At 46.0% G+C, this 23,513-nt stretch overlaps 1 protein-coding gene and 1 long non-coding RNA gene across 4 annotated transcripts in view; both read right to left on the bottom strand.

Annotated features, from left to right (window-relative positions):
• Positions 1-980: 980 nt before the first annotated feature.
• On the bottom strand, positions 981-3,447 carry LOC117436614 (uncharacterized). The gene is made up of 3 exons (XR_004549946.1): positions 3,331-3,447; positions 2,138-2,247; positions 981-1,318 (listed from the first exon to the last, which is right to left on the bottom strand). It is a non-coding gene; the product is annotated as an uncharacterized lncRNA (long non-coding RNA).
• A 13,783-nt stretch (positions 3,448-17,230) lies between these two features.
• TRAF3IP1 (TRAF3 interacting protein 1) overlaps positions 17,231-23,513 on the bottom strand; it is a 38,455-nt gene continuing 32,172 nt past the window's right edge. For all 3 annotated transcript variants that reach the window (XM_031052171.2, XM_031052168.2, XM_031052169.2), the window contains exons 14-15: positions 19,495-19,718; positions 17,231-17,617 (exon numbers count right to left, since the gene is read on the bottom strand). In XM_031052171.2, the coding sequence (XP_030908031.2) occupies positions 17,452-17,617; positions 19,495-19,718 (390 nt within the window). In that variant the 3' untranslated portion in view covers positions 17,231-17,451. The remainder of the gene's footprint in view (positions 17,618-19,494; positions 19,719-23,513) is intronic.

The raw sequence follows: 23,513 nt of genomic DNA, 5'->3' as shown, positions 1-23,513 counted from the left end.
AGTATCTAAATATAGCCAGTAATCCAACACAGCCAACACACACTGACTCACTCGTTAGGCAGGGCCATTTCTGCAGCTCCTAACGCTGAAGCAATGAAAAAGAAAACAAGTACAAGAAAATAAGTAAATAAAGGCAAAAACCTCCTTCTGAGCCCTCAGCCATGGGCAACTACCTCAAACACCATCCACATTCATGAACATTTCCTACTGCCTCTTGAGCACACACACCATAGAATCCCAGACTGGTTTGTGTTGGAAGGGACCTTAAAGCTCATCCAGCTCCAACCCCTGCTATGGGCAGGGACACCTTCCACTAGAGCAGGATGCTCCAAGCCCCTGTGTCCAACCTGGCCTTGAACACTGCCAGGGATGGGGCAGCCACAGCTTCTCTGGGCACCCTGTGCCAGCGCCTCAGCACCCTCACAGGGAAGAGCTTCTGCCTTATCTCCAACCTAAATCTTCCCTATTTAAGTTTAAACCCATCACCCCTTGCCCTATCACTGCAGTCCCTGATGAAGAGTCCTTGTAGCCCCCTTCAGACACTGGATGCTGTTCTGAGGTCTCTGCAGCTTTTCTTCTCCAGGTTGAACAGCCCCCGTGTTCTCAGCCTGGCTCCATAGAGGGGGTGCTCCAGCCCCTGAGCATCCTCATGGCCTCCTCTGGACTTGTTCCAGAAGAAGGAAAGAAGAAAAGAAAGAAAGCAAGCAGGTATAAAAGAAGGAATGCTGTAACCAGAACTGTAATTCACGCTTAGCTCAGTCTATAAAACTTCTCCCTTCTGGAACTAAGCCAACAGCTTGAATTTTTAGTGAACTCTGAAGCTGAGTTGCCCTGGTGATAAATGCATCTGTGGGGTAAGGAGAGAGGGAACGGAATTCCTGTCCTCCCATTTTTAGCACAGCTCAACATTTTTCTCTGGAATCTGTATAGTTCCTAACGTGGACATGAAGATGTACATCAACAAGGGGATGGGAGGAGAACTTCATTCCAGCATTCGGGACTGTCATTAGGACTGGGCCTGCAATCACAAAGATGATGAAAGATAGGTTGCTTGGAGTCCAGTAAGTTAATTATGCTGCAAGAGGCAGGACTGTATTTTGACATCAGCTGTATTTTGACCTTCCATCTGCTATCCATGACTTTGCTCCATCAATCCTGACCATGAGAAAGTGGAAGACATTGAGTGGAGGTTATAGTGTAACGCCACAGAAAGGCAGAGACTAGAAAATTCCACTCACCTCCCATCTCCAGCATGGCACAAAATGAGACAGAGATGACCAGTATCCCTCCTGCTCCCAGCTGAGCAGCACTATCAGTCCTGCAAGTGAGGACAGAGGGTTAAACTTGAGTGAAGAACCACCACAAGAAACACAGATAAATTCAATAGCCTGGATGTGGATGCTGGTAGGTCAGGCACATCTCACCTGCACGGAGCATGCCAGCCCCAAGGTTATCCCAAAGGAAAGCTTACGCTGGCTTCACCATGCAATGACACCCTTGAGGAAAACTGGCTCCATAAAAGGTTGCATTTCGTCCTGGTTGTACTCAGGGAGGTGTGGGTTAGGCTGAAAGAGAGTGGCAGCACATACCTTGGCCACAGACCTCCAGCTCATGGAGCAAACATGCTTACAAGTATTTGGATGCCCTGTTCCTGAAAGTGTTCAAGGCCAGGCTGGACAGGGCTTGGAGCAACCTGCTCTAGTGGAAGGGGTCCCTGCCTATGGCAGAGGGCTGGAACTGGATGAGCTTAAGCTCCTTTCCAACCCAAACCAGGCTGGGATTCTATGATCTATGAAATGAACTTTTCCCAAGCTCTTATAGCTCTTTTCTTTTTTCCTGCACTTGCTTTTCCTCAAGGTATTTCTGACAATTCCACACAAGTGGTAAAAGAAATCATTCAAAAGGCAAAAACAAAGGGGGAAAAACTTCCCAGTTGTATTTGCCCATCAAAATCTGAGTATTTTCTGAAAAGAAAAAATAGGAAAAAAAGCACTCATACATAAATAAATCCCTTTTGTCTGCAAATCCCTTGGTGGGAGTGGGGGAGGTCTGAACCCTTCCTGCGTGACTCACTTCTGGGCAGCTCTTTGCTGTCAATGGAAACTTGTCCTCAGCAGATTTTATGTTGTTTTCTAACCTGCCTGCAAGGAGGTGTTCTGTTTGGTGACTGAGGTAAAGGAGGCGCCTGCTTCTCCTTTGATGTTCCCACATCTGCCATCAGAGGAAGGCTCCAGATGGCCATTTCTCCTGAAAAGGAGTTATAAAGTCTCTATTGGAGTTTTCCTTCCTTGCCTCGTGCTGGGGATGTCTCTACTGCTGCAGAGACAGACGTAGCCAGGGTTCACCAAGCAATGGGATGGGGCAGGTTTCACCCTCAGGTATGTGGCCTCTCTTTGCATTTAGTCTCAATGATACAAAATGCTAAAGACACTTTGCTGGAGAGCAAAGCAAATAGCTAAAGCCCCCCTTTAGAGCGTTAGGTAAGCAAAGATGATGTTAGGAGCAGCATCCCAGCTGTTAAATAATCCAAGGGAAATCATTTATGGAAATTATATCCACATGGAAATGGACAGGGGAATTGCTATCAGCAGTCAGAAGCATGGATTAGTGTTTAAAGCAATAAGAAGAGGTGATGTAGGATGGGAAACCCAGCTCCAGTCTGATGCCCAGCCTCTGGTGGTTTTGCCCTCGCCTGTCATACCTACAGCACTGATTCCTTTTGCCAAGCAGATGCATGTTAACCTGACAATGCATGTTAACCTGACAATGGAGATCCTTCCCAGTTTAGAAACATAGAACCAACTGGATTTGAAAAGGCCTTTAAAATCATCAAGTCCAACCAAGTTTCATATGTTTCCTTCAATAAACCAAACCAACTACTTGTACTATTTGTGTAATAGGTATTTCAGGCTCTGTCAGGACTGAGATTAATCCCCAGTTAGAGGGAAAGACCATAACACAAATTGCTGGAAAACAACAGGAATGTTTGTCCTTTACTTTCCTAGCACCATTGCTGACAATGCTGGAATGCAAGCTCCTAGGCAAAGGTGTCAAATGTGAGGTCACTCCAATGCTTTCATGTAAACTGCAGCAAGGCTGTAGACTCTGCCTGGCAAAGGAGAGGTCTGGTACAGCCCTGGGGCTGATCCTTAATGCAGAGGAGACAAGCATGGTCTGTAAACCTTTCCTGTTCTCAGACTCTCGACCAACAACAGACAGGATCAGGATCTTTGTTCAAAGTTATAGTTAATGAGTTTCATTCTCTCTCTTTCTAGACCAGAATCTCCAGTACATGGATGTGTACCCACCAGAAAACTAACACCAGCTTACCCAAGAGCTGACAGCAACCTGTAGATGGATAGACACCCTTTCCAGACCTCAGCATACTGCCTCTGTCCTCAGCTGAAGGGAGAAGCAGCTGTAGTAATGGAAACACTTGGTTGGGTCTTGCAGATCAACCTAATTTGAAAGGAATGCCTTCTGGTTTATTACAACCATTAAACATTGCCATAAGGAGCAAAGTGGGAAGCAAATCTAACTCAAAGCAGCAAGATTGGCTCGTCTCAAAGCAGCTGAGGGCAAGACAAGTAGGAAGGTAGCAGATTACCACTCATAGGAACTGGGTTCCCACCCCTGCCCCTCGCTTTGTGATTTTTGGCAGGTCTCTGATGCTCCCTGAGCCATCGCCCTCCCTCCTTTCAGTGGGAAGATGGAGATTTCCTAATCATATAATGGGAAGCAGACCCAAAGATGCTGTGAAAGGCACTCAGCTTTCATTCAGAAATACACTGTGGGCTTCCTCACTGGGTAGAAAACTGAGATTGTGAATGGGAAGGCACAAACGGAAGAACTAAATCCATGGGTTGTTTTGAATCTGGTGCTTTGCAAAATCAATTGCACATCAGGCACTAAGGGTCAGGAGGGACCTGACTCCTGATCATAGAATCATAGAATAGTTAGGGTTGGAAAGGACCTTAAGATCATCTAGTTCCAACCCCCCTGCCATGGGCAGGGACACCTCCCACTACACCATATTACCCAAGGCTGATTTCCCACTGCTTATTGCTGACAATGCCAGTGTTGTCAGAGGGACACTTCCTCTGCCTTGTGGCTTTGGCTGAAGGCCCCTCAGGCAAAGAACATGGCTTATTCTGTGACCATTCAATGCCAGGCCCAAAGGGGACAGCAATCACCCTGAACTACTGCCATCTGAATGCATCTGGCTTTTCTGCATGAGTCCATCCCCATTGCCCACTGCCAGGCTTTCATACTTCACTGCAAAGAGGCAAAATGTCCCAAAGCAGTGTTTGGCTCCTGACACATAAATGGTTTGGGTTGGATGGACCTTTGAAATTCATCTAGTCCAACCCATCAAGGCATTTGAGGCAGGCCTAAGAGACTCCCAGTGTCTTGGAATAAGGCTGCTGCCATCAAACTTGGTCTCACCAGCATTGTCCAAGCAGCTCATAAGCCTGCATTAGTGATAAAAGGCTAACCAAACCCACCATGGTGGTATCTACATCTCCACCTTCCTTTTGGAGCTGCCTGACTTCACTGCTGCTTCCAGCTAGGAACAGGCATTGGGATCTTTGTGGTGTTGGATTATCTATGGAGAAAGCACGCTGTGAAGGTGGCAAGTTCTGGCAAAAGCTAGAAAATGCTATTACCTAAGAAAAAAGCACAGGACTATGCAAAAATGGGAGCGTGTTTCATAATGTGCTCCCATAAACAGATGAATTAAGCCTGCTCTCTAGACAGCTCTAGCTCTATCTGCCTTGCAAGTGCTTGACTTTCCCACCTTAACACTGTGCTTAAGAGCAGGCTTTTTTCTCCCCGTGCATTGTATATAGCAAACCCAGCCGTCCGCCCGCACCCCTTTCCCTGCAGTAAGAGAATCCCAGTGTTGAGTGAGTGCAGGCACTTACCGCCTGACACAGCGTCCCCGCTGCAATCACAAGGGTCTCTTTATAGAGCAGCTCTCTGGGCACACAAGAGCTGGACCAGCCTAACTGAATCAGCAGAGAAAAATAAACATCCTCCTCTTGGAAGTGCCTCGCACAGTTTCATTAAGCCAGCCTAGGACTGCGAAGGAGCCGGATGTATATTTATTGAATTGAGCCCTAAGAGAATAAAAGGGGAAAAGAAACCTCCTGGCTGTTCTGGTGAGGGGGGATTTAAGGAAACGAAGCAAAGCAAGCACTAAGCCCCCCCTTACTACAATCTCAACATTAAAAAGAGAGAAGCTACAAAGCATTATCAGGAGGGGAACGGGAACATGCTGTGGTTTGAGAACAATTACATGAGGAAAGGTGTCTCTTGGCAAGAGGGGCACAAGAATTACGAGTGTGTTTCCAGGCAGCAGCATTCCTGCCTGGTTTACAGCATGCTCTGGATGCCGGCCTACCTCCGAGGTGGGGTGTGAACATAAAACATGTCCCCGGTTGTTGTCCCCGCTCTGCTGTGGTGCAGGGCAGTGCTCCCCGCCTGCCTTCCACTCACTGGGGTAGGGCACAAGGGTGTAGAGCTAATTAAGGGAATGAAAATGAACTCTTGACACGTTTTAACCACCTCCCCTCGCTCCCAGCCAAGGGGGTTCTGTTTCCTTCATGGTATTTCAAACCAAGCCCTGCTCATTTTTACTCTGCTGCTTTCGTGCAGGTTGGAAGTGGCTCCAGAGAGGCTCTTTAAAATGTTTCAGTTACCAAAAATCAGCTTCCAGTAAAGAAATAACTGAGACTGTTGTAAGAAATAACCTGGCCTTGAACACTGCCAGGGATGGGGCAGCCACAGCTTCTCTGGGCACCCTGTGCCAGCGCCTCAGCACCCTCACAGGGAACAGCTTCTGCCTTGTATCTAACCTGAACTTCCTCTGTTTCAGTTTGAACCCATCACTCCTTGTCCTATCACTACAGTCCCTGATGAAGAGCCCCTCTCTGCATCCTTGTAGGCCCCTTCAGATACTGGAAGCTGCTCTGAGACCAGGACAGCAATATAGCAATCAAACCCATTCTATAGCTCTATCAGTACTGGCATGAAGGTGTAATTTTTGCTTTAAGCTTCTAACTTTTAGCTTAAAAATAAAAGGTGACATGAAGTAATGGAACTAAACCCAAAAGGTACACAACCTGGTATAATAAACTCCAGTGTGAGAGATGGCCTGTGTAGAGATAAAGGAAAGAAGGGCAGGCAGGGATGTTCCTCCACTAGAGCCCAGCAAACACTTCCCTTGGACCTTCCAAATCACTCCCTGAAATGGCAGAGCTGTGACCCTCTGCACTGAATCTGCTAGGGGCTAACAGGCAGCATCAAAAGATGCCACCACAGAAGCATCTCTAGCACATCAGGCTACCTCAGACTGTGTTTAGTAACACCAGGATCCCTCCCTCAGGTCACGAGCATCCCATGACACAGTCCTGGTGTGACAAGCAGAAAGACACAATAGTCTCTCAAGAGTATTTTAGCTGGGCTATAAAGAGAATCACAGAAACATAGAATCAACCAGGTTGGGAAAGCCCTTTAAGCTCATCAAGTCCAGCCATTCCCCAGCACTGCCAAGGTCACCACTAACCCATGGCACTGAGGGCCTCATGAACAGGCTGCCTTCCTTTCACCCACCATGCAGATAGGGAAGGAACCATTATCCCTAATTATCCAAGCAGATTTGGGAGCACTTAATGTAGTGATGGATCAATACAAATCTCTTCAGGCTTTGTTCCCCAAAGCATGGAAGTTAAACTAATACAATGCAGTTGCCCCTTTTTGTTTAACCAAAAGCTAAATGGCAAGAAAAGCAGAAAAGATTACAGTCATCAGCACCTGGTTACAGCCAGAATCCATGGGGTGTGGAATCCGATCCCCATTGCCTTTATCAAGCCAGGATTTGACAAGTAAAAGAAGTAGATTAGGGGAGATTTTGAAAGCCCTTTTAACAGTGCAGACAACTGCAAAGCTGAGCACTCCAGTCTCAGCCTTATTAAAGGCTATTTTCAAAACCATAAACCAGGCAGGACAATGTCTCATTTTATAATTAATACATATTGTTATTAATAGAGTTAAACAAAGCTGGCTTTCATTCCTTTATTTAGTGGTGCATTTGGTGAAGCACTTAAAGGGGGCCAGTCCAGTGTACACATAGAACTGTTTTAATTACATCCTGTGAATTTATTTTTCCAGGGAGAAATATTTCTCAGGGAAAATGTCTATAAAAGTAACTTTAGAAGCAATGTAATTTTGTGTGTGTTTCCTATAGGAAATCTGTTTAGTTTAAGTCCCAGCTTCTAACACTCTCTTTTATGCAGCAATTCGACCTGAAGAATGCTGCTGACAGCCCTGTTAAAGCCTTGTATCTCTTCTGAAATGAAGCTGCTGATGGATTTGTGAGTCTTATCTTGATGGGATCTTACCTCCTCCCTCTCAGTTGGATTTCACTTGCAGGATGGCACTTCCACAGACAGCTCCTGCAGAAGGAGACACTTTACCATAATGGACATGCCAGGCTTTGATTTACGTGCCCATGTTGGTGTTGCATTTGGGAGTTATTTTTACTGTCATTTACTTAAGCAAGGAGCAGCCCCACAGGAGCTCAACTGCAGTTTCCCAGATACAAGAAGAAAAATGTTATGGATTTCACAGCCATCAAAGTGAGAGTTCCCAGGAAATGGATCCTCCAGGAGGGGCTTTGGTCAGGCTTGAGCATATACTTCTTTCCCCTTGGAATCAACAAAGACAGCTGGAAACTCCAGCCCATGGCCACTTTGTCATCCTTTCTAACCAAGGTGATGGAAAAACTGTTGGCTCCCAACTTCTGGAACCTGAAAACCAGCTTTGCACTCTGCTCATCCTGCTCAGATTTTGCCTTATGCCTCCTCATCCTGGAAGAGCAGACATACCCCAGCACCCTGGTGAAACAATTATGTGATGCACCAGCACTATGATGTAGCATTGGAAAGCTTTTCTCTGCCCTACATCCACTGGGTGCACCATGTCAGCTTGGAGAGGAGAGCACCTTTCCTCATGCCCAGCTTCTAAGAAAGCCAAGGGAAGGCAAAGGCAGCTTTTCCCAAGGTCATGACAAGGAATTGGACACTCCTGTGGGACCGGTGCAGGTAGCATACAGACAGGTTCAGGTAAAACAAGGGAAGAGCTGCTTGTCCTTCCCAGAATCTCAGCTCCAAAAGAGTGCACCCAGCTGGAAAGAGTCTGGATTTGTGCACAGTTTTGGAAGGGAAGCCCACGTAGCTGGAAGTTTCTGATCCTAATAAATGATAGTGCTTCAGCTACCTAAGAGAGGACAGTATCTTCAAGATGCTTCATCTTTGGTCCCAATTGCCTTGAGCTTTCAGATCAGCCTCACCTTCCATGCTGTGCTGCCAGGTCCTTTGCCAAAATGTCCTGTTCCTTCCTTTTCCTCCCCACCACTGAGCCAGAAGCAAAGGTTCTTGCAAGTAGGTGAGATCAGTTCTCTGTGGACTTACTCAGCTGTGGATTTGCTGCTGTGTGGTTTCACCATGTTGAACAGCCTTCCAGAACACAGAGGAAAGGGGTTGAGTCATTTTAAACATAGGGAAAAAAGAAACTCAAATGCAGAGAGCTTGGCTTTCCCGTGAGGAAAGGAGGGTGGATCAGCTTTGCCAGCTATAAAACCCCATCCTACTTAGCTACTTATTGCAATGAGAGAGTATTTTCCCTGTTTATCAAGACAATGCATTAGCACTACGACAACTGAATCTGTAAGGTCCATTCTTTACCTCTGGAAGTGAGTCTTTTGATGCGATAAAACATGCCATGGCATTTCACACTGCCAGAGACATGCAGGAAAACAGGCAAAGTGCTGGAGGGCAATAACACAGAAGGAGAAAGACCTGACCCTATAAGAAAGCTTGTCTCCAGTAGATCCCTGGTAGAGCAGGGAAGGAGGGACAGCTGGAGATATAACCTGCTCTAGTGGAAGGCATCCCTGCCTCTGGCAGGGGATTGGAACTGGATGAGCTTTAAGGTCCCTTCCAACCCAAACCAGGCTGGACTTCTACTAAATTATCCATGGCATCTATGCCCCTGCTGGCCCTCCTGACAAACCAAGGACACCCACCTGCTCTGAGGCAAGGGAGAAAGGAGATGTTAAGGCTTTATCTCCCATCACCCAAGGGAGCCTCTCCAGCCTCTGCCTTGCCTCTCCCTTGACAGCACTGGGAGTTAGGTCATTTCCTTCCCCTTCTCTCCAAGGGATTGCAATTAGCATTGCCATTGTACTCCTTAAGTTGACTGTGCTCCTGGCTTCCAGTTTAAGGCCCCCCCCCCTTTTCTGTTCTTGTTATGAGCCCTTTAAGACCCAGCTGTAAAACCCTGCAGCCCGTATATCCTAACACTTCATAATCACACCTTGTAGTAACACGACAGAAATCAGCTCGTTCCTAGTGACCTGCAGAGCCTAAATGCTCACCAGTGCCCATTAAGAATGAAGCTGGGAAGGAGGCATCAAGCTGAAGCACCACTGCCCCCCACTGCTCTCCTCAGGGGTCCTCTGGGAGGACCTCAGTGGGATGGGGCTGAACATAAGGCATCTCCTTAAAGCATCCCATAAAGCAGCCCCTTTTGATCTCCTGAGTGCACAGGAAAGCAGTATTAACCTGTAAAGAAAACAGCCTACCTATACTATATATTCTATATATAGTATAGCAAATGGAGTCAAGCATCCTTTAGAGCATACACACACATGTGTAGGCACATTCATCCACTAAAAATGGGCAGATCACAGATCATTGAGCAAGAAAATCTAATTTCTTCCTTATTTTAACTTAATCCACCTACAAGATGGGGTTTTGAGGCCTGGGGCTCCAGCAGAGCACAGTCCATCATAAAGAGGACAATGATAGCCACACACTATGCTTACTGGAAGCCATCCAGCACTGCTCCCCCTTTTCTGTGCTGCCCACTATGAGATCAATGCAGCACCTTGTGCATCAAAGCCTTGCTGTAATTAGCCCCTATTCAGCCATAATAGCTGTAAAGCCTCCCAGCTGCAGACCTCCTTCTCCCCAGGACTCCATTCCCACCTTTAGCAGGACATCCACTGGTTTTCATGGCGCAGGACAGTGCAGTTCTGGCTCTCACCTCACACCAGCCCTTCCTCCACTGCACAACATGCTGCAGTACAGTCCTTACATGGTCCAAAAGCCTCTTCTCATTTGGCTTGGCTTCTCTCTGGGTCCTGCAGCCGCCTGTGGCTTTGGGAGTGGTTCAGGTGAGTTGCTGATGGCCTCTTCTCTTACCTCTGTCTTTCAAGAAGAGTTCACTCTGGGTTTTAGAACAGGTTTTGGGGAGTTTCTGTACTTCAATCTGTGAAATTATTTCAGTTTAAGCAGCTGTTTTCACACGCTCCCCATTCCACAACACATCCACCTTTTGGGATCTGATTTTCCAGGCTCCGGCTCTTGCCCAAGGCTCTATTTTTATTTTTCTTCAAATAAAATTCCAAAAGGAAAAATTAAAGTTGGTCCAAATCCATCCCACATTCCTGGCCTTGGCCTGAGGTGAGAAACTTCCCATGTTCACAATAATCCCTGACCACACTCCTTGTTGTAGAGCTCAAAGGATGCACAGGAGCTGCCACAAACACTCTGGGAAGACAACTGGAGCCCAGCCATGGGCCGAAACCCCTGGTCCACCCCAAAGACTTGCAAGTGAGGTGCCTCTCCTCCCCTTGCTGTCAGGCAGTGGGTGGTATGTCGCTGATGCAGCTCCATTACCTTGTAGTGTGCAATGGTGCTATGAAGGTGGGCTCTCCATCACAAAAACCCATTGTCAAGCTGTGACCCAGCCTCTGCTGGAGCCACTGGAAGCTTTCCTACCAAAATGGACTTTTAGTCAAGTTTGGAAGTGCATCCCAGAGTCCAGACTGGTTTGGGTTAAAGGGCCCTTAAAGCTCATCCAGTTCCAATGTCCTGCCACAGACAGGGACACCTCACACTAGACTATGTCACCCAAAGCACTAGAAGCATCTGGATGGATGCCTTTGGGAGGTCCTGTGCTCCAGCTGCTTTCTGTGGTTGCACACTGAGAGCCCACAAGCCCCATGCAAATACAGCCCATGATACTTGAGAAAGTGACATTTGAATGCAGGAACACGTTTAATACCCATTCACACACAGCTTCTGGTTGCTCCCACCAGCAGATCTAAACCACAGCACAATAGAACAGTATGTAGCTGTGAGACACCGTGGTCTCTCACCCTCCACTTTGGCTGCAAAAGGATACTGTTAACGTGAGCCCTGAGGTTACAGCCCTCTAATGCAGTTAAACATCAAAACAGCTCTTTCTTGACACTTGTGTGGCCAGGAATGAAAAGCTGAGAGCCAGAGAACATTAAAACTGGAGGAGAATGCCTTTCCTTCCTCCCAGGCTAATCGGTGGGCACAGGGCTACCTACTAACAGCACGAATCCCTCCTGGCTCCAAAGCTCAAGGTGCTCCTCAGCTGAGCTGCCCAAGAAGCATGAATAGAAGTCTTAGTGTGATGAGAATAAATAAACCTACCTGCTACACCAAGCTACACAGCCCTGGAATGGCTAAGCATCTTTGTCCAACCTAAACAATCCTATCTGGCCTTGCAGTCCTCTTCTCCTTCCCTGCTGCAAGCGTAACTCTGAGTGAGAAGAATGGCCTGCAAGAGATGAGCACAACAGGGTGAGACATGGAAAGGATGCTCAACAGAGGGCAGGGAGAAAATCCTTCCTCGAAGAGCTGCAGAGGGAAATCCAAGCACAATTGGGTTTTACAGCTAAATATAATACAGCAAGAGTCATGTTGAGAGACACATGAGCTGCACGTTAGCTGCAAAGGAATTCCAGATCTTAACTGGGTAAAAGGGAGACATTTTTTCCTCTCCTGGCCCATCCTTCTCCCATATCTCTGCAGAGACAATGCACAATCCCCCTGCAGCTCATGGAGGTCAATGTAGAGCAGATATCCCCCTGCAGCCCATTATATTCTCTCCCTTCTCTGGTTGAAGAGGGGAGAGATGAAGTGCCTTCGATGGGCAGCTGGCCAGGGTCAACCCACCAGAGACGATCAATGGAGTAAATGTGGAACTGTGGAGAGAAGCATCTTGGACTCTTCCCACTGCCACCTCTCCAGTGAACAAAAGCACTGTGCCATGGTTGTGATGAGATCAAGCCCAGCATCTCTGTGCTGGGGCTGCTCATTCACAATCAGCATCACTACTGGTTCTTCCCCACTCTTCCCCTATGCTTCATACACTGATGCTGACCCAGGATCTGCCTCAGGTTGACTCCAGTTTCCAGCTGTGGAACGTGCACTGAAAGTACCACCAGGATTATTTGAATTGGCCACAAAAACTTCCTTTCTCTAGCTGTAGGTTAAAGCCAGAGCAGGTTGGAACCTCCTGCTCAGAGCAATTGCTCCTTATCCAAACAGCTTCTCCTTCCCAGGATCTGCAATACACTGAGTATCCATTGCCAACACTTGGTCTCCAGCATCAGTAGATGCTGTTGCAAAAAGCAGAGAAACCTGAAAGCAGAGAAGAAACTAAGAACCACTTGCCACCAACCTCATTCCATGGAAAGCTGTGAACCAGAAACAGGCCCCGTGACTAGGCTGCTGGCCAGGAATTGTGAGATGCTGTGCAGCTCATCCACGCCTCTTGCCTGTACCACTTCCCATCCATTTCCTTGTAGGCCAAGTCAGTCTCCTGGAACAAAAAGAGCTCTGTTAAAATATGCCTTTTCCATTAAATCCATAGGAGCCCTTTCAGTTTGTATCCCTGTCACCTGGAACAGGCTCTTCCAGCTTTTTCAGGAGGCAGGAATTCACATCCATACTTACCTATTCAAACAAAAGCAGTTGGAATGGAAAGCAAGGGCTGCTCCTTTCCACAGCACTGCAGCACAAGACCTCCCTAAACGTGGTTTGGCAGGAGACAGAGAGAAGACAGGTCCTGGTATACCCTGGCCATGCAGACTCTATCTGCTGTTCTTCACAGCAACAGCAAATTCCTTCTCTTTGCCTCAGGTTTTGGGCTGTATTATAATACAGAGATGAATATGCTACTAACCTTTAACAGACCTTGCAGGAAAGACAGGCACATGGGTCCCCAGGGTAGACTTGGTCTTTGCCCCTCCAGCATCCTCCTGGGAGGAAGGAGGGAGCAGGAGCCTCTGTAGCTGCTCATCCTGCAGGAGGGTGATGCTCAGCAAGGTCCTCAGGCTCATCCTTTGTTAAAATAGATGTCCATTTCTTCAAAAGCTGGGAAAAAGGCATTCCTTTTCCTCGGAGACTCATTTGCCACCCAGCTGGTTTGATCTTGGTGGGGGTGGGAATCATGGAATCAACTGGGTTGGAAAAGACCTTTAAGATCATCAAGTCCAACCATTACCCCAAGGCCACCACTAAACCATAGCACCAATATTATGATGGCCAAATCATATCATCAGTTAATTCCTTCTATTTGAACCATAATCTGAGCATTTTCATTAACCTCTTTGAACTTTGGGATATGAAATACACAGAAACAGAAATCTATTCCCAATATTAGTATTAGTTAATAAATAACTCTGTTTTCCAGACTTGTTCTCATCCACATTCTATTAAGGAAGTTAAAAGAATTAAATGCTTACTGTCTTCGATGCCAGTGTCCCTGGGGCCAGATCCCTCTCATTCCTTTCAACCTGATGTTCCCAATCCCTGTCACTTGCCTAAAAGATGCCTGGAAAACCCCCACCTCACCGGGACAAGCACAAGGTCTGAACACACACTTCACCACGTCCATACAACCAAGAGCCTCCATGGCCCAAAATAGCACCTGAACACACAAGTGACCTGCAAAAGCAGCCAAAACCATCAGTTTTCAGCCCACTCCTGGGCACACAACAAAGTCAAGTCTGTGGGACCCAGTGTGACATAAAATGAGGCTAAACCCAGGCAACCTCTGCTTCACAAGTCATAAATCTGGAGTGGAATTTCTCTCCCTTTTCTTCTTGGTAAGCATTTCCCTTCCCATGGCTGTCAGCTGCAATTGGAGGCCATCATCTCAGGTTGGGATTTGGGCAGGAGGGGGAGGGAGCTGAGCCTTGTTTCATCACATTAAATTAAACTATAAACTACACCTTTTAATTCCTCCTAATTAAATTCCACCCTGGAAAACGGAAATGTTCTTTCTTAGTACTTTTTCACACCAAACATGGCAGGAAGCATTTTGGAAGAGGCCTTGGTGCTGCAGGCAGCTACCAGGGCACTGCAGGACATGCCTGGGGTTTGATCTCCACCTGAAGATCACTCTATAGTTGGCAGCTCCTGAGTCCATCACATGTACAAGACTGAGTCACATCAACGTGTGCATTCATTCAGACTCTGGGGAGAGGGAAAGAGTGCACGTTCAGCTGAGAAAGGCTCCGACCATTTAAGAGACACAGGTCCCAGTGCCAAAACACCCCTGTTTCTGAGAGCCCAGTTCCCATGAGCTTTCAGTGCACAGCATCCCCTACATCACATAGCACTGGCTGAGACAAAACCATGGAATTCAAAAGCATTTGAAAGCAATTGGTATCTTCCCTTTTACATTCCAATAGGCACTCATGGGAAGTAACCCAATAGGCAAGAGACTGCTCTGAGGTCTCCATGCAGCTTCTCTTCTCCGGGCTGAACAGCCCCAGTGTTCTCAGTCCTGACCCAGAGGGGCTGGTGGCCACCTCCCAACCTGCACAGAGAGGAATGTCAGGCACGTCGTGAAATCCAAGTCCTGCTTCCCAGACCTGTCAGGCCCCATTAGCACCAGGAGGCCTGACAATGTAAGGATTCTAAACCCCAAACCACCACACCAGCAACGTTCCCCTGGCTGATGAACCACCCACAAGCTGAAATACAAGCCCAAGTATGGGCAAAGCACCGTGTGCGAGACTCAGTGCTTGCAGATATTCTTCTCTACCCGTTTTCTTTCCCCCTTCAGGAACCACTGTTGTTCATTTGGGGTTCTTTTGGTGCTGCATCCTCAACCTTTAAAATGAAAGCAAGCCTAATCTCCAAGGCAATACTTTTGTTCCACCATATTGGAAACCAAAGCAATCCTGGACAGAGCACCAGTTATGACTGTAGCAGATGCCAAATGTCTTGTTAAACCCTGACACTGTTTTTTTGTTTAAAGTGATATTAAATGCAGAAAGAATAAGGAATTGGGTGCATAGAGATGCAATTCATCCCTAAGGTCTCCCAGGAAGCAAATGAGTGCAGGTTGATATTGGCCCTAAGCTTTCCACCTCAACTCAGGGCATGCTCACTTCTAAGGCAAGGACAGATGAATACATGGCCATGTTGCCACACAGCACCCATCAGCAATGAGATGAGGAAAGGAGGGTCTGCTGGAAGGAACTTCATGAAATGGAGTAGCTGAGGGAAAGAAGTCATCATTTAAATCCTGTTTAACACGGGGCAGAGCTGAAGTCACCCTGAAACTGGTGCCTCTGACTGCTTTCCTGCCAGCCCTGTGCTCCAGCAGCACCATGCTGGTCCTGCCTGTGGATGCAGAAGGAACATGGGAAGGGTGACCAAGGCTGGGGGACTGGTAACAAATCTCTCTGTCCTTTTAAAGGGTGGCTTCTAGCACCAAGGGACCAGGAGCTCTCAGGGTCTAACACCCCCTAAGCAGGGGGCTGGGCAATCCCATTAAACCCCATATTGTTTGATGAAAGTAAAAGGCAAATGAAGAGAGTGTTCAGACTGCTCTGAAGTTATATATTGACCACACAGGCTTTCACCATCAGTCCTGGGCTCTGAGGATCCTGGTGGGCAGCCTGAACCCCATTTCCTTCATGATGGAGTGGACAGGCTCCAACCTGGGGTGCAAAGCAATGCATGGTAGGAGAGGGTGACAACGCAGGGCTGGCTCACAGGAGTCCTACCTCTCTGCAGCCTACCTACAATATTGCTTCACCGTTTAAGTTCAGACAGTGAAATAATACAATTCAAGTGACAATTAAAATGCAAAATGCATCCTGTCATGTTGGTTGGATGAGGGTTTGGAGCAATCTGCTCTAGTGAAAAGTGTCCCTGCCTATGGCAGGGAGGTTGGAACTGGATGAGCTTTAAGGTCCCTTCCAACCCAAATCAGTCTCAAATTCTATGATTCTATGAACTGTCAAGAATAGATGAGAAAATGTCTCCTATTCCTTCACAAACCTCCTATTCCATTTCCAATCCTACTCCAAAACCCCATGCAGTAAGGCACCCTGTCCTTTAAAATGTCTGTATTTAACATAGCAATTACTCACCCCCTTTGGTGATGGTCTGTTTGGTTGGCTCTTCATAGGTCCAGATCCCAGAAAAAGCAATGAAGTAAAAGAAAACCCCACAGATATGCTAACCAAAGAAGGAAAACCGAAAAAGGCTACTAGCACTTCATACATAATCCAGACAACAGGGGAGGAGGAGATGTGCTCATACATGAAACACCTTGAGAAGAGCCTTGTGCTGGACTAAAGCCTTCTGCGCTCAGCACAGCATCATATAGTTGTGTCTACACTAATATGGTTTGCAGATTTAGGAGTAAAGCTGGACTCTTAACATGCACTGCACTCCAAAGGTCATTAGGAAAACAGCAGACACCTGCAGTGGAGTAAAATAAATCAGTGGAATTATTGACATACAAAACGTTACAGAAACGTGCATTTGGGAGGAAGGAGGCACTTAAATTAATCCTTTCCAAATGAACAGATGCAATAAAAATGGAATTAACACCTGTGCAGATAAAATACTTCTGCTCCCTTACACAGTGATGCATGGATTGCATTTTCAGTTGTTCCCAGCAAGATTCCCAATGGCTCTGAACACATGACGCCATCTCTGTAATGATGCAAAGAAGTGCAGGTTACACAAGGCTTTACTTCTTGATCTTTGGTTTGTAGATAATCTTTCCTCTTAATAACAAACAGGATTCAGGAACCTTCTGACCTGCAGGAGATTCGTTGTTTCCAACTTCTGATCAAACATATACATTCAAACTATACAGAGAAGGTTGAATTAGATGATCCTTGAGCCCCCTTCCAACCTGGTTATGATTTCATGACTTTTTAAGGGGGCAAAAGTACTATCATGACAGTGTGTTCAACAGGAACCTCAGTGGTAGTGAAAAGCAGATAAAAAGAGAAGTGGCTCAGAAACTGTAATCAACAGGCCAGGGAGGGGAAAAAGGGCTGTGAGGACCTGGTGAGTAACAGCAGTTCACATTTAAACAAACAAGTTATTTTAATAGCTCTACAACTTGAGCATTCAAATGAATATCATTCTATCCCAAGTAATATCAACTTCTAAAGATCAACGCAATAATGGACTTTTATACAAGTTTTAGGCTTTGGGTCCCTAAACATTTTATATCTCAACAATGGATATCTTCATTTTTCTGCTATTTGGTTTTTATTTGGGAGCAATGTCAGACAGTTCCAGTTCTTCACCTTTTGGAAGACAGGTTTATGCTGAGAACCATCCTCCGGATTTTCTCTTCATTCTTTATAATATTAGCTCTTACAGCACAGATCTTGTCTTGCTGGTCTTTAATCAACTGGTTCAGTTCAGCCAAATCAGCTTTTAATGGTTCAACAGCGCTGTCTGTGATGCTGAAAGAGACACAAAGAGCATAATGTGAGTGGAAACATGTTAACTCAAGTTACTTAAGCCTTCAAGAAAGCACATACAGTACCTGAAAGTCTGCAAAGGATTGAAGTTGTGCCCACACCTTCTGAAAGAACTTTTAGAGTATGAAGCACAAAGGCAAAGCTAACAACACAGGGAAGATTATTCAAGAGAGATCACCTGCAATTGAACACTAAAGAACCATTTCTTGGCTAATCCAGCTCTTCTGCTAAGTCTCTTTGCCATTATTTCACCCCTGTCTAGGCAGAGAGGCTGTGGCTGCCCCATCCCTGGCAGTGTTAAGGGCCAGGATGGACAGAGGGGCTTGGAGCAAGCTGCTCTAGTGGAAGGTGTCCCTGCCTGGGGCAGGGGTTGGAACTGGTTAAGCTTTAGAGTCCCTTTCAGCCCAAACCAGTCTGGGATTCTATGATTCTATATGAAAACTGACCTATCAGTAGCTGCTGACAAGGGCAGGTAATTCCACACTAATAGGACATGTAATAAATCCTATGCTAATAAACAAGGACACTGATACATCTTAACTGAATGGGGCTGTTTGGCTTTACAACCAATGTGTCCACTTCCATAATACTTTGCTCATCTTCCAAGAATGCTGAACAGGCAGAGAAATTACAGACCAAATTAGCCTGCTCTCATTCTGAACTACCCTGTCACTTTGAGCCCTAGATAAAGTCCACATCCCAAAATCATTTCGTTTTCCCCTTTTTTCCACCACATTAGCATAAATCACAGAAAGCACTGCTAGAAATTGCACTATTCTCCAATGGTATTTGTCAATAGTCTTTCACAGGGACAAAGAAAAAGACAAGCATACAAATTGCACTATACATGGGAAGCATTGTCTTCTTCATGCCTGATACTCATTGTTTCCTGAAGGAGTGGACATGCCTTAGCACTCCACTGGTCTGATGAGGATCCATAGGACACATCACTAGGTGCCATGCAAAGGTGAGTCAATGCCTCAGTTTCTCCAACCATAATATAAAGCCAAACACTCTTCCCTACCTCTTTGCAGCAGTGCTGCATTCGGAGGCCAACCAGGGTTTTAAAGCCTGTCAAAGGCTTGGGACAGAAAGTGCTATGGAAGTGCAGGGAATTAACATCATTACACTTTATATGTAAAGGAAAGCCTTACTTCCCACCCCAGGCAGTGGACTAAGCCAGCTGCCGTAAATTCCAACATTTAACACATTGCTACCTACCAAGATGGGACTTAGCTAAGAATGCCACCCATTCATGCATGAGTGAAGCACACTGATTCAGGGAACAGCAAATCTGGGCTGCTTGTGAATCCAAGATCATCACTACCTAGTTCATGTTCACCATCAGAGGACACAGAGCTGGAGAGAACATTCTGGTTTCAAGGAGCATAAAGACACATTGGTGAGACAAAGTAAGGCCAAAGAAACTGTTTTGAGGCTTGACCTCCTTGCTTCTATCATGCACATCCCCTTCACACTCCTGGCTTTCCAGTGCTGTCCTTTCAACCTTGCACAGATGACAACTGTTAATAACACCACCGCAGAAAACCCTGAATTCAATGGCACAGAGACAGCAGGTTGTGATTTAGGAATCCACTCTTAGTCCCATTCCAAATCTACGTTGCTCTTCCCTCACTGCTCCTTTATTTGTGAAAAGCAGCAAACGAATCAAACCCTCTCCTATCACACACGTTTGCATCTCTGCTGCCATGTCCATCATGATAAACTGAGCTTAAAAGACTTGAAAACTTCAAGTCCAATCCACAGAAATGACTGATAACAAATCTGCTTTGAAAGATGAGTTAAACCCCAGAAATCTGTCTCAAGAGATAAATGAACCTTTCCCTGCCCACACTCACCTCTGCTCCTTCTGTAGAGTTTCTGCATGCTGCCTGTTCTCCTGCCGCCACATCTGCAACTCGTTCTTCATGGCATCCATATCCTCTTGGATGTAATCCATGATCCTGCCAAGCGTCAGAGCACTCTTGCACAGATTCTGAATAGAGACCTGAAACTTCTCAATTTCTTTGGCTACCAAGTCTCTCTCTCTTTTCCTGTCTGTTTCTGACACAAAGGACTTCTCCTAAAAGAAAGGAGGAAGGAGGAAAGCATCAAAACTAAGGAGAAATAAAGCAAAAGAGAGGAGCAGAAAGCATGAAATATCCAAGTCACTGCTGCAGAGCACTGCTACAGAAGTGTGCAAGAGCATCAGCAATAGGAAAACTGCTTCTCAGACCACAAGTGCATAGAAGTAAAATTAGTATTTGATCCCATTCGATGATCTCATTGATGTTCTCATTCTTGACATGATCTTTCCCAAGGCAGTGGGTGTGGAGGGGAAACCTTCTTTGCATTCAGACATGATTTATCATAGAATCCCAGACTGGTTTGGGTTGGAAAGGACCTTAAGTTCCAACTCTCTGCCATGGGCCAGGACTCTTCACACTAGACCATGTCACCAAGGCTCTGTCCAACCTGTTACCAAGTCACTCCAGATCATGTTTTAGGCTACTGCAACATCAGTGCTCATTGGACCTGGTTGCCACAGTGTTTTGCTGCTCCTTGGGAGCTATAGCTGATGCTGAAGGACACAACCTCCTTCTGGTTCTCTAAGTCAGTCCCTTCAAGATGCTTCTCTCACTCAAATTCTGTATCTGGATTTCCAACTCCTAATGCCAGACCTAAGAATAGCATTTCATGCTGCACAGCTAAAATAGATGGTGGTTATTCCATGCCTTGTGCTTCTGCTAACAGTGGTTGTAAAATCACACAGGTTGCAGATGTGGGCTCACTAAACTCCACTGCTCAGAAATAATCTGGTCTTGTGCACGCTTTTCTCCTGTGCAGCCAGCAGAGTCTCTGTGGTCAATCTCCTGAAGCTTCCAGCTTACTACATGTTAAATACAGAGAAAAAGCCTCTTAAAGTGGCAAAGTCACGAAGAGCAAGAGGATGTCATAAAAAGAGCAAAGTGATGGCACATTACTAACATGCTGTAATAACCTGCTTCTAGGAAAGCCTTCCCTGAAAGCAACAAAAGCCTTTAAAGAACAGACTGCTGGGTTTTTCTCCTCCATCAAGAAAACACAACCTCATTTTTCTTTCTTTCCAAGAACCCTACGGTCAAATTCCCAAACCAAGGGGGTTTTTAAGACACACAAAGCTTTAAGTTTATTTAAAGTCATTTCATATACACTGGGAAACTAGAAAGGTCTTTCTCTACCACCCCAACCACAGGACCAACCAGTTCCTGAGCCCAGTTCCTAGTGGCTATATCAATACAGAGGTGGTAGTGTACTTCTCCTCGTGCTGGGACACCAAATCCAGCACACTGTCCCCTCCTGCCCTCCTACCCAATTGGCCTGTCTCCCTGTGTGAGCTGTGGGCTGTTTGTTCAGCTGTGTTTGGAGGCAACAGGGACTATTGCCAAACACATTTCAGCAGCCCTTGGCTCACTGATGAACTCATATATGTATATATATAATTTTTCTTATATATATATATAAAGAAAAATACTTCTAAAGACTGGAAGGCTGAAATTTACTCCCGTCTGATGCCCACACACACACTGCACGAAAACTGTGGCACACAGTATACTGCAACTTTATAATGTTACAAGTTGTTTAATTAGGGACCAGGCTGAAGTGACAAATGCTGCTGAACTTGTGACCTTCACTTCCTAAGTCAATTCCTGAGTGCTGGCTAAACTGTTAAAAATAACACTCCTCTTAATTCCTTCTCACTCAGCCCATACCTCTGTCACAGAAGCAGGTGTTTCATTATATGCCATGACATAAAACATGGTATTCAGATACTTTCTGGAGTCATCCATGTGTTTACCATCCTTTACAAGGCAAGGATGAAAGTGCTGCTTCAGAACCCACTTCATCCTTCGAGAATGGATGAGCAGCCCTGTTCTGAGCACAGATACACAGGGTTGAGTGGATCTTTTCCCCAGGTCTCCTCTCTTGGCCAGTGGTGTTCCCATCAGCATTATACAGCTTTTCTCGCTGTTGATGTTGCAGAGAGGGGTTTTGCCCAGGTGCCCTTGAAGGCACAGATCACAGGGCCCTGCACACCAGCCATTTACCAGGTCTCAGCACAAACCCCAGGTGGATGTGAGTTTGTCTCTGGAAATATTCTGTTGTCCCTCTGCCTTGTTGCAGCTGGTGAAGATGTATGAACAGATCCATAGAATCCCAGCCTGGTTTGTGTTGGAAGGGACCTTAAAGCTCACCCAGCTCCAACCCCCTGCCACAGGCAGGGACACCTTCCACTGGAGCAGGGTACTCCAAGCCCCTGTGTCCAACCTGGCCTTGAACACTGCCAGGGATGGGGCAGCCACAGCTTCTCTGGGCACCCTGTGCCAGCGCCTCAGCACCCTCACAGGGAAGAGCCTTATATCTAACCTGAACTTCCTCAGTTTCAGTTTAAACCCATCACCCCTTGTAATAAGGGTAACAATAAACCACCATGGAATATTTGCTATGAATAAGGAGGATGCCCTTGAAGCATGTTAGTAAATATTAAAAAATCATTTTAATGTCCCTTTGTGTAGTTCAGTTCTTCAAACTTGACAGAAAGAAGACAAAATATTATCCTATCCAAAGTCATTTTAAGTACTGAAACACTACTGCTACAAATCCATTAAATACTATTCAGACTTAAACAGGTACATCATCAGCATCAGAGAATCATCGTTATAACATGGCTTGGGTTGGAAAGCACCTTAAGATCACCCAGTTCCAACCCCCTGCCACGGGCAGGGACACCTCACACTAGACCATGGCACCCAAGGAAGCACATACTATATGATAGCAAACACATACTATATGATAGCAAAGTAACAACATGCAAGAGGTTTCTAGGGTATCTCTCTAAAGAGGAAGTACTTGAATGTCAAGCTCCCATGACAAATTGCCTTGTACCTGGAGGGTATAGTAACTCAACTGGCATGTTGCTGTCCCTCACCATCAATTCACTAACAATGGCACTCCCAAGATGCCAAGATCCTGAGCTCAGGAGAAAGAATTATCCCAATGAAGCACTCCAGCACTATTGATGGTTACAAGTACCTAACAGGGGAGGGGGGGGCATACTGTGTGCTTTCAGTTTCACACTTCCAGTGATGGGTTAACATCTACGTGGGACGCTCTTGCAAATCATTAAGACTTAATGGCAGATGGTTTATTACAACAGGCAACGTGGGTGGTTAAGAATCCTGAATGCCACCTTTGCTCCTTTTGCACAAACATGTAACAGGATATATTCAGTCTTAAGGAAAAAAAAAAGCCAGAATCAGAATTGTTCCAGCCTATTTAATGAGGCCATACACCTCACTGAACCCTCCTTTCACAAAAGCCCAAGAATCAATAAATTATCCCTATATAAAAGACTCCATCACTTCTGTAGGCCCAACACGCTTCCTTTCCTCCCTGTTTTTCATAAGGCACCAAGATAAATGTTTATTTTGGATTCCTGGGAAAAAGTCTGCCTTTCCCATTACCTCAATGTGAACAGAACACGACGTGGACTCAGAGGCAGGGAGCTAAGCAGAGAAAAAGCAGGAATTTACTTCTTCATCACTAAAGGGGAAATTATCAACAGGGCTCCAGAAACCACCAGCATTTACTTGGGTTGAATTCATTTGGTGTACCTACTGCAGTGTGCACAGCTCCTAAACAGGGATAATTCACAAGACAGACATCATAGAAACATAGAAATATCATGTATGATAGCGTCGAAATACCATGTCTGATAGCTGGGCTTTTGAGGGCATCTGAGATGCCTGCCATCTACTAAGCTAAAGGAATCATAAGATGATTTTTAATCCCTCCTGTTTGAAAGCTATCTATGGTTGAAGCAGTATTTGCTTACTTT

This window comes from Melopsittacus undulatus, chromosome 8 (genome assembly GCF_012275295.1).
Source record: "Melopsittacus undulatus isolate bMelUnd1 chromosome 8, bMelUnd1.mat.Z, whole genome shotgun sequence".
NCBI classification, from domain to species: domain Eukaryota; kingdom Metazoa; phylum Chordata; class Aves; order Psittaciformes; family Psittaculidae; genus Melopsittacus; species Melopsittacus undulatus.
This window is presented reverse-complemented; position numbering and strand designations above follow the sequence as displayed.